Below are 11,988 nucleotides of genomic sequence, written 5' to 3' on the forward strand. Positions count from 1 at the left end.
ATATTCCCATAAGAACTAGAATTGTACATTGGTAGAAGTAGAGATAGTAGAATTGTCCATTAGACTTAGTGGTAAAGGCATAAAAAGAAAAGATACAGTGTCTGAAATGGGTTAAACTTTGGCTTAATTGGAATGGCTGAGTGTTTCAGTCTAGCTTGGTGCTTTCTGGCAAAGCAGGAGAGATACAATAAATATATAAGTTGCCTCACCACCTTATTTATTTACTTATTTACTTTCTTACTTACTTTCCAAAAACTACACAATTTTCCTTTATGGAGAAGAAACTCTTGAGAAACATATGTCTATTAGGATATCTATTAGGATTACTGGTTCCAGTAACTTAAATGTTCTTTGTATATACTCAAAAAAATTATCAGCAGCCGACATAAAATCCCCTAGCAAACATCACTTCAGAAACCTTTTCTAAATTGAAACATTTGTTACTGCAGGATGAAACTGCTGCTTGCATGGCTGCAGCCATTGATACTTCTATGGAGCCAGAAGCTGTAAGTAATTGGCCCCTTTGTGTGGAAACAGGAGTTCTCACTGCCATTTCCTATCATTTATCACTAGACTAAAAAGAGAGTGTGATTACTGCCATTCTATGGAGAACCATTGAATGTCGTGGGAATCTAGTATAAATCTTTATACTATAAAGTGTGTGTGTGTGTGTGTGTGTGTGTAAATCTGTGTGTGTTTGTATAAATGTGTTTCATAAAATCCCTAACCTCGTGAGGCCCTGTCTTTAACAGTATAACTGGTAATGGGTGGCAGGATTTCTCAGGGATGTCACTTTATATATTTATAATCTGACCTACTGATTTCTTGTTAGATGCTAGTATTCTGCATCTATTTCCCACAACTTAAAATGATGAGAGGTGAGAGGAACAAATTAGGGAATTACAGCAATTTCAAAAAGTCATCAGAGGACAAATGGGACAGAAGACAAATAGAATAGAATTTCTTTCAGTATATTTTTCTGTCAATATGATGTTTAAGGGCTAAAAGAACCAAGAAAAATAATTTAAGTGTTTGGATCACAAGGTTAGATAAAAATGTATTAAATATTTACTAAAATGTACAGAGTAAAATCAAAATGAAAGGCTTGGGACAGCTTTTTACTCAACAAAAAATACACACTGGTAGTTTTTATATTCTGAAAGAAGGAAGATAGGAGATAAATCATGGTGGAAAGAACAAGAAAGCTGAAGTATGTAAGAAACCACTTATGCAAGCAGGGAAATAGACTACCTTGATTAATTTCAGATGTTTAAAGCAAATGTCATATGAGAAGTCAGAGTAGTAAAAGAACAAAGGTATTGCTGATAAAGATATGGTTGCAAGACTTGATGCCATAGTGCCTAAGGAACTCTAGTTCCTTAGAAACTTCTAGTTTTTCTTACAGATCATCATCCTCTATTATCTTGATCATTATCTTTTCTAGCAAGTAGAAACGAGTCCAGAGACCACCAGGTCTTCTGATGCTTTTACGACTCAACATGCTCTACGTCAAGCTCAGATGTCTAAGGAGTTGATTGAATTGAATAAAGCCCTTGCACTGAAAGAGGCCCTGGCTAGGAAGATGACTCAGAGTGACAGCCAACTACAGCCCATTCAGTTCCACTACCAGGTAAATAATTTACTAGAACAACATTTGTTCATGTCTACCACTCTAACTGAACAGAAAGGAAACAAGCATATTTTTTTGGAGATGAAAAGGCAACATGATTTGCATGGTACAGCTGGAATTATACTGTTGTTATATTTTAAAAGATATGTTCAGTTTAGGGAACATAATTTTTGTTATAATACAGGTATTTAATAGTATGATAGTATTAAAATAATGTTGTCCCTACTTGTAGAACAACTGTGTTCTAATAATTATGCTTAGTTTCTGTGAAGGGCACATTTCTTAGTAGGTACATGTTTATATTATAGACTGAAGTATGAAAAGATTAGTGATGGATATCACCTGACTAGGGCAAATGGCTAAATTTTTCCTAGTGGTAGTTCTAAGTTTCCCTTGCAGATTATTAATTTAATCAAGTCTTTATTCTATGTGGCCTGGGTCACTTTCCAGATCACTGCATAACATCAGGTGGGGAACTCTCTCTGTCTCTCTCTCTCTCTGTCTCTCTCTCTGTTTCTCTCTCTCTCTCTCTCTCTTTCTCTCTTTCACACACACACACACACACACACACACACACACACATCTTCCTTAGCAGGGGCAGACCAAATGATTTTGTGGATCTTATATTGCTGGTAAGCAAAAGACATGATTTGCATGGTACAACTGGAATTATACTGTTGGTGTTATATTTTAAAAGATATGTTTAGTATAGGGAACTTATAATTTTTGTTCTAATAATGCCTTATACTATGGGTATTTAATAGTTAGATAGTATTAAAATAGTGTTGTCCAGCTGGGCACTGGTAGCTCACGCCTATAATCCTAGCTACACAGGAGGCTGAGATCTAAGGATCTCGATTCAATTCCAGGCTGGGCAGTAAAGTCCTTGAGACTCTTATCTCCAATAAACCACCAGAAAACCGGAAGTGGCACTGTGGCTCAAGTGGTAGAGTGCTATCCTTGAGCTGAATAGCTGAGGGACGGGGGCTGGGAAGGTGGCTCAGTGGTAGAGCACTTGCCTTGCATGCCTGAGGCCCTGGGTTCAATTCCTCAGCACCACATAAGCAAAAAGAAAAAAGGCTCAAGTGGCGCTGTGGCTCAAGTGGTAGAGCACTAGCCTTGAGGTGAAGAGCTGAGGGACAACGCCCAGGCCCAGAGTTCAGGCCCCATGACCAGACCCCAAAAAACAAACAAAAAAAGAGTTGAGGGACAATGCCCAGGCCCAGAGTTCAAGCGCCACAACCAACAACAACAAAAAAAAAATAGTGTTGTCCCTACTTGTAGAACACTGTTCTAATAATTATATATAGTTTCTGTGAAAGGCACATTGCTTAGGAAGTGGCTGGGGTTATATTATAGACTGAATTATGAAAAGATTAGTGATGGATATCACCTGACTAGGACAAATGGCTAAATTTTTCCTGGTGGTACTTCTGAGTTTACCTTGCAGATTATTAATTTAATCAAGTCTTTATTCTATGTGTCCTGGGTCACTTTCCAGGTCACTGCATAACATTGGGTGGGGAACACTGTTTTCTGCCAAGGGCCATTTGGTCATAGTTCTCAGGCCTAGATTGATTGAATTTCTAGGTCTCTCTCTCACACACTCAGTCACTCACACACACACTCAGTCACTCTCACATACACACACACACACACACACCCCTTCCTTAACAGGGGCAGACCATATGATTTTGTGGATCTTACAACTAATGGTAGGCTAAGCATTCACTACTCCTGACTGGGAATTTGCTTCTCTTTGGTGAAAGAATGAGATCTCTTCTTGGGAGATCTCTTTATTTTGGTGGGATATAACTCCCGTGCCCTCTGAGAAAGCATACATGAAAGAAAAATACTTTAAGTCCACCACATGCTTGAAAAATAGCCTTACTTATTTATCTATCCATCCATCTATCTATCTGTCTATCTATTTTATTTATTTATTTATTTATTTTTTGTTGGTCGTGGGGCTTGAACTCTGGGCCTGGGCGCTGTCCCTCAGCTCTTCAGCTCAAGGCTAGCGCTCTACCACTTGAACCACAACGCCACTTCTGGTTTTCTGAGTGGTTTATTGGAGATCAGAGTCTCATGGGGACTTTTCTGCCCGGGCTGGCTTTGAACCACTATCCTCAGATCTTAGCCTCATGATCCACCTGCGCCCGGCAAAGCCTTTTTTATTTTTATAATTGTTAGTTTGACTGTGTTTAGAATTCTATGAAAATAGTTTTTCTTTAGAAATTTGAAGGCATTGTTTCACTGCCATTCCAATGTTGCTGTTGAGAATGCCATTATTGTTCTTGATTCTTTGTATTTGACCTCTATTTTTTGGGGGGAGGTCTGGTCACGGGGCCTGAATTCTGGGCCTGGGCGCTGTCCCTCGGCTCTTCAGCTCAAGGCTAGCACTCTATCACTTGAGCCACAGCACCACTTCCGGTTTTTTTTTCTGCTTATGTGGTACTGAGGAATTGAACCCAGGGCCTCAAGCATGCAAGCAAGCACTCTACCACTGAACCACCTTCCCAGCCCTTTGACCTCTATTTTTTTCCTCTGGAAACTTTTTTGTCCCTAAGTACATTTAGCATCGCAATGATATTCCTTGGAACAGATCATCTGTGCATGGTGTGTCCTTTCAATCTCAAAATACATGTTTCCCTGGGAAATCTTATTCTATCATTTCTTTGATAATGCTACTTCCTTCCATTGTTTCTATATTTTCTTTCTTCAGCTTCATTTTTAAATATAATTTTATTGTTATTAAAGTGATGTATCAAGAGGTTACAATTCCATTAGTCAGGTAATAAGTACAATTCTTGGACAATGCCACACCTTCTTTCAGTTCCCTTCAGCTTCTTTTAATTGGATAATATATCTCATAGATTTAATTTCTATTTTTCTTACCTCCATCTTCCTATTTTCTGTTTTGGGTTTTTTTTTTGTCTTATTATTCTACTCTCTAGATTTCGTTCCATGGCTTCTGGTCATTTTTTTCCTAATAATTTTCAAGACCTCTAAGTTTACCTAATACCCTTGTATTTTTTTCTTCATGGATTCACCATCTGTGTCTAAAGTTAGGTATTAAGTTTATTGATGTTTCTTTTTTCGCTGTGTATGTGTCTCTTTTTCCTACTATTTTTGTCTCTGTTTCTTCCACATTTCCGTGTTTCCTGTTTTACTTTCATGCAGGAAACTTTCCTCAAATTTCTGGTGTTCCTTGGCTATCTATTCATGCTTCACTGAGAAACGTTAGGAATGCATAGACTTTCCTTGGTCTTCTCAGTTGTTACAAAGAAGTCTCATTCTGCCTGGAGATGTATTGGAAGAGTGGTGATATTCTGGTAATGCAGAGGAAGTAAGGGAGTTGGAGTCCATCCAGCCATATGCCCTATCAGTAGCATTACACTTTTGCTTGCTTTTAGCTGTGTCTACTGTCTATAAATCTAATCTGAGAAGCTTGGCCCCTCAGAAAGTAAACCTGTATTCCCCTCTGTGGTTCCATGATACATATTGGCTCACTGTTCTTGGCATTCATCCTGTTGTAATTATATTTTAGTTTTTTTCCATTCTGATCAGTTGCCAACCCACCTGTTTTCCTTTTGCAAAAAAGTGTATTCAAGTCAGGCGCTGATAACTCACACCGGTAATCCTAACTACTCAGGAGGCTGAGATCTGGGGATTGCATTTTGAAGCCAGCCTGGGCAGGAAAGTCCATGAGACTCGATCTCTAGTTAAGCACTAAAACAGCCAGAAGTGGAGCTATAGCTCAAGTGGTAGACTGTTAACCTTGAGCAAAAAAGACTCAGAGACAGTGCTGAGATCCTGAGTTCAAGTCCTAAGACTGGCACCAAAAACAAGTGTGTTGGTATCTCTCAACTGCTATCTTCTCTTTTCATTCTTGTAGACTTATACAATTTTTTAGTGTCATTTTTAGTGGAATTTCAGGTGAGAGCAAGTTAATTCTGTGGCTCAGTTTTCTTTGCCCTTTTCAGGTGAAATATATTTTGACTATTTCAGGATAAATGATAGATTACTACATGCCCTTTACTTGCTTGTAAATCACCACCTCTGTATCTATCTGTTTCTCTCTCTGTTTGTTCTAGGCCTTGGGCTTGAACTCAGGTCCTGGGCACTGTTCCTGAGCTTTGTGGTTTTTTGTTTTTGTTTTTGTTTTGCTCGTGGTTAATGCTCTGCCACTTGTGCTACAGGTCTACTTATGCCCTTTTTGCTGGTTAATTGGAGATAACAGTCTCATGGACTTTCATGCCCAGGCTAGCTTCAAATTGCAATTCTCAGATCTCAGCCTTCTGAGAGCCATAGGTTCTACTATATGAGTTGTAAATCGGGACTTATATTTGAATAATTTCCTCTGTGGAGTTGGTGAGAGGCTGCACATGGTTAATATACTACAGTTAATCCACCTTACTTGTGAATTTATTACACACAATTTTGATCAAGCACAATATTTTTTTTAAATCAAAAGAAATTCAAAAACAAAAATTTTCAATTTCCCACCTGCACATACATGTATATGTTCAGTTGATGCAGAACACACTCAGTCATTCCAATTTGTTGTCAGTTGTAAATCATTCTGTGATCTGCTGAGTGTTCCTCTACCCTTCATTTAGTGAAAATCTGCCTCCCATAAAGCAAATGGTGTCCAAAAGCAAGGAAACCAGATGCCAGTGGCTCACACCTGTAATTCTAGGTATTCAGGAGGCTGAGTGAGATCTGAGGATTACAGTTTGAAACCAGCCGAGGCAGGAAAATCTGAGACTCATATCTCCAATTAACTAGCAAAAATCTACAAGTGGATAGCACTAGCCTTGAGCAAAAAAAAAAAAAGCCCAAGGACAGTGTCCAGGCCCTGAGTTCAAGCCCTAAGACCAGCAGAAAATAAAAGTAAAGAAAATGTATAGTAACTCTCCCAAGCAAGAAAAGGGCACATACTGTGCTTAATAATGTGATTAATTTCGGTGGGGGGGGAGTATAGTCGTGGAGATGGGAGGGCAGGGGTGGTAGGGGAAAAACAAAGGAGGAGGCAACAATGCTTGATAAGAAATGTATTCATTAGCTTGCTTATGTAATTGTGACCCCTCTGTACAGTATTTTCACAATAAAAAAACATTTAAAAATAATGTGATTAATTTGTTGAAAGGTGGCATATCTTTAGTGAAAGTTGGTTGGCATTAAAGAAAAAAATCCTTCATAGTATTTGAAATAAAGGACATGAAATAAAATCTAGTTTTTGGTGAGCAGTATTAATGTATACAAAGTAAATTTTGTGAGTAATGTAACCTACTCCATGCCATTTCAAATTATGAATACTCAGACCTACTGTGTGTATGGTATAATAAATTTGAGTCATTTTGAAATACTAATGTCTCTGTATCCTGTCCATTTTTGGTTCTTCCTCAATTATGATCTCCTTGGAACTATATAACAACAGAATCAAAGTATTATATCTTTCACCCATCAGATTAGTAACAATTTTGAGGAATTGTAATATGTTAACAAGGGTATGCTCATATTTAGGTGACAAGTGAAAGTGGGCATAGCCACTTTGGGTGACATTTAATTGTATGTGTTAAAAATGGTTATTTCTGCCAGGTATCAGTGGCCAATGCCTGTAATCCTAGCTACTCAGGAGGCTGAGATCTGAGGATCATTGTTTGAAGCCAGCCCAGATAGGAAAGTCCTTGCGACCCTTTATCTCCAATAACCCACCAAAAAGCCGGAAATGGAGCTATGAGTCAAGTTCTAGAGTGCTAACTTTTAGCAGAAAAGCTTAGAGACAGTGCCCAGGTTTAAGCCCAGGTTCATACGTGTGTGTGTGTGCGCGCGCGCGTGTGTGCGCGCGCACGCGCATTCCACAACTGTAATTCAGCCTTTTCTATCCTAGTGAAACCTTGCTGGTGTGCACAGAAACATGTAAAAAAAAAATGAAGCAGCCAGACATAACATTCCTGTAATCCTAGCTAGCCAAGATGCAGAGATTGGGAGAAACAGAGAAATCCATTCGGTGGAGGCACTTGTACATAATCCTTGCTACATGGGAGGCATATGTAGGATACTTGAGATCTGAGGCTGATTACAGTTAAGAAGTACAAAGTTCTATCTAAAAACCAAATAAAGCAAAAAATGGCTTGAGAACGGTTTAAATGGTAGGGTACCAGCTTAGCATGCACAAGACTTTGACTTCAAACCTAAAAAGAATGAAGCAGATCTATATGCACTGATAGAAACATTAAGATAAATTATGTTTTTAAAAAGGCAAGTTACAGAATAATATACAGTACACTAACAGTGTAATTATCTTTTAGTGTGGTGCTTAGATGTTAAACCCAGGGCCTTACATGTGGTAGACAAGTTCTCTACCTATAGGCTTCATCCCTAGCACCTTTAGTGTAACTCTATTTGTGTATAATACATTTGAATTGTGTGTACTATATATATAATATAGTAATTCATATATTAATGATATTGTAGGAATTTACATATAATTTTATGTGGCATGTGTATATTAAAGGTTTAGATGTGTAACATGTACAAATGTAAATGTCTGGATCAAGTCTGGAAGATCTGTAATAGCTAGTAACAGTGTTTGCTTTTGGAGAGATGACAGGAATTTTTGCAGGAGTGAGACAGTCATAAGACTTGTCCTTTATATGTATTATCTAATTATTTTTCTGGTCCTGGAGCTTCAATCAGAGCCTGGGAACTATCCCTGAGCTTCTTTTGCTGAAGACTAATGTTCTTCCATTTATGCCACAGCTCTACTTCCCTCTGTTTTAGTAGTTTATTAGAGATAAGTCTCATGGACTTTCCTGACCATGCTGGTTTTGAACCACGATACTTAGATCTCAGCCTCCTGAGTAGCTAGGATTATAGGTGTGAGCCACCATGCCTGGCTTTGGGTATTTTTTTATAAAAACATATTCACAAGATAATTCTATAAGTAAAAACAAATATATTCACCTACATATATGTTTAGTTATTTTTAAATTTCCTTTCTCTTTTTCTGTGCTCATCAATAAGAGTCTTGAACTTAGGGCCTTGAGCTCTTCCTTAAATGTTTTGCTCAAGGCTGTCATTCGCCTACTTGAACCACTGTACTTCTGGCTTTTTCCTGGTTAATTGGAGTTGAGAGTCTCTCAGGTTTGTCTGCCCAGGCTGGCTTCAAACAGAGGTCCTCAGATCTCAGCCTCCTGAGTAGCTAGGATCCAGGCATGAACTACCACCATCTAGCTTTTCATTTATTTATTATTACTGACCATTTTAAATATGCAGGATAAGCATAAACAATGAGATTTCTTTTCAGCACTTGTACCAAAGAGACTCAGTCCCTTGCTGTGAAAACAGTTCTAACTTTTGAGAAAGCTTCTCTGACATAGTTCCACCTAACTTGCCTTTGCTTCTTTTTGTCAATCCAATACTAATTTACAGTTCTCATATAATGTAGCTCCCAACCACTCATTAGCCAGTTTTCTGTAATCATTTTTTGTTGTAATAGGACAGAATCTGATCACTGTGTTTTCCTAGACACAGAAACTACCAAACTTCAGTTTCTAGAATTTTATTTTCTAAATGCATGCAGAACAATTGTTGCTATTGAGTAGATAAATTGGAAAGTTCTGATATAACAATATTTGCATAACTCTTTAGAAGTTATAACATGTTTTAACCGTTCTTTCTTTTTTTCTTTTTTTCTTTCTTTCTTTCTTTCATTCGTTCGTTCTTTCGTTCGTTCTTTCTTTTTGTCAGTTGTGGGGCTTGAACTCTGGGCTTGGGCACTGTCCCTGCACTCTTCAGCTCAAGGCAAGCACTCTACTGCTTGAGCCACAGCGCCACTTCCAGTTTTTCTAGTGGTTTACTGGAGATAAGAGTCTCACGGAGCTTCTTGCCCAGGCTGGCTTTGAACCGCCATCCTCAGATCTCAGACTCCTGAGTAGCTAGGATTATAGGTGTGAGCCACCAGTGCCCGGTTTAACCACTCTTTCTTATTTGATCTTCCCAGCCACCCTACAAAGTAGGTGTTTTGGGAATGGTTTGTTTGTTAGATGCATGGATTGCACAATGTTCTCCAGGCTGGCTTCAAACTTTGAGGCTCAGATTGGTCTTCCATGTAGCCTGATCTCCAGGGTATACACCACTGCATGAGGCTCATGATATTGTTAATTATTTATATAGAGAAACTCTTGGAAGTCCCCAAGACCACCATTAATTCTAATGATTCGCTGAATAGATTCACAAGACTCAGCACATAGTCATACTGAGAGTTAAGATTTATTAGCAGAAACATACAAAGAAAAATTAAAAATAGAAAGACACATGGATGGACAAAGTCCAGAGGAAACCAAGCATAAGCTTCCAAATATTCTCTCCCAGTGGAGTTGTACAAGAAGCCCTTCATTCCTCCATTAAGAAATTCTAGTCCCATGTGAAACTTTTGTTTTTGTTTTTGTTTTTAGTTTTACCAGAGAAGCCTCCCAAACCTAGGAGTCCAGAGCTTTCATCAGGGCACACAAGTCTTGTACATATTAAAATGTATAATAACTGGATAAAAAGGGTATTCAGTATAAATTGTTGACACTGAACAGTGTTCAGGTTAACATTCATTGCATAGTTTTGGAATCAGTGAGTCAATCTTACCAGTTAGGGAATGGCAGGAACTCTCCCAAAATATTAACTTCCAATCATATGCTAAGAGCCAACCCAACAAACAGATCTTTAAAGGATTGTAGTCTCAGACCTTCTATATTAATTCTTTCCTGCACAGAAACTAAGGCTAAAATAAACTTAGATATTAAGTTTTGAAGTTAAGACTCAATTCCAGGCCTTTAGATTTGAAGCCTATACCCTTTCCACTACCTAATTTTAGTCTCCATTGAATCAGGAGTAAATATTTCTTGGTTCCTGACAGCGTGGATATTGAAGCAAAGCCAATTTATTCTTGTATTGTATAATTTTTTTCTTTCTCTCTGACCTATGCCCTTTCTAGGATAACATTAAAAATCTAGAGTTGGAAGTCATCAGTCTACAAAAAGAAAAGGAAGAATTGGTTCTTGAACTTCAGACAGCAAAGAAGGATGTCAACCAAGCCAAGTAAGACTAAAGTCAATAAATGTTAAGCTCCTACCATGAATAATGTGCTTTAGAGGGAACAGAAAAATAAAGATCTATTTATTGTCCCCAAAGGATTTAAATCTAGCATGGGAGGGAGACCTAGACAAAGAAAAGTTAAGTAGTTGAGATATTAGATAATATCACAGGATGATGGTAGAAGAATACCATAACACAGTTCATAACGAGTAGCCAAATGAATTTCTTAGCAGTGATTCTTTTAAGAGTTCAGAGACAGGAGATATCAATTCATAATGAGAGAGAAATTTTTACCAGGTGCTGGTAGATTGTGTCCGTAATCCTAGCTACTCAGGAGGCTAAGATCTGAGGATCACTGTTTGAAGCCAACCCTAGCTGGAAATTGCAGAAGACTCTTTTGAAAGTGAAGATGTGGCTCAAGTGGTAGAGCACTAGCCTTGAGCAAAAGAAGCTTAAGGATAGTGCACAGGCCCTGAGTTCAAGCCCCAGGACCAGCATAAAAATAAATTAACCTGTGAGCTGACTTTTGAAAAATTATTAGATCCAGTAGACAAAAAAATCTTCCTTGCCTTTGTACTGATGGTAAATTGGCTTGAAAACAGAATTAATGTGCAAGCTATAGAATAAAAAAGTCAATGTTAAGGGCAAGGGATATGGCTCAGTGGTAGAATGTTTATTTCGTATGTACAAGGCCCTGGGTTCAATCTATATATCCCTTAATCAGTTAAAACTAAAGATATAACCAGAACCTTTACTCTCCCTTAAAATTCATTCCAAGTAAAGGTCTAATTGGCTAGTCTATCTTCTTTTACTTTATTTTCTCTTTCTATTGAATTTAAAGCCTTGCTCTTTTTTTTTTTTTTTTTTGGTCAGTCGTGGGGCCTGAACTCAGCCTAGACACTGTCCCTCAGCTCTTCAGCTCAAGACTAGTGCTCTACCATTTGATCCACAGCGCCGACTACCAGCTTTTTCTGTGTATATGGTGCTGAGAAATCAAACCCAGGGCCTCATGCACGCAAGGCAAGCACTCTACCACTGAGCCAACTTCCCAGCACCAAGCCTTGCTCTTTTTTATTTATTTATTCATTAATAAGATCTATTAGTTGTACAAGGAAGTTTTGATTTGATGTAACCACATATGTTTACAAAGCATTTTGATCAGATTCACCCATTCCATCATTCCCTCGTCCTCACTCCCACTCTTCCCAATCCAGTCTTAACAGGCTTCTCTCTCTCTCTCTCTCTCTCTCTCTCTCTCTCTC

The 11,988-nt window shown here is 38.2% G+C and overlaps 1 protein-coding gene across 6 annotated transcripts in view; it reads left to right on the top strand.

Annotated features, from left to right (window-relative positions):
* Kif4a (kinesin family member 4A) overlaps positions 1 to 11,988 on the top strand; it is a 96,727-nt gene that overhangs the window by 43,422 nt on the left and 41,317 nt on the right. For all 6 annotated transcript variants that reach the window (XM_013031673.1, XM_013031675.1, XM_013031676.1 and 3 more), the window contains exons 14-16: positions 450 to 506; positions 1,445 to 1,630; positions 10,626 to 10,729. In XM_013031673.1, coding sequence (XP_012887127.1) covers positions 450 to 506; positions 1,445 to 1,630; positions 10,626 to 10,729 — 347 coding nt within the window. The remainder of the gene's footprint in view (positions 1 to 449; positions 507 to 1,444; positions 1,631 to 10,625; positions 10,730 to 11,988) is intronic.

Source organism: Dipodomys ordii, unplaced genomic scaffold, assembly GCF_000151885.1.
Source record: "Dipodomys ordii isolate 6190 unplaced genomic scaffold, Dord_2.0 Scaffold142, whole genome shotgun sequence".
In the NCBI taxonomy this organism is placed as follows: domain Eukaryota; kingdom Metazoa; phylum Chordata; class Mammalia; order Rodentia; family Heteromyidae; genus Dipodomys; species Dipodomys ordii.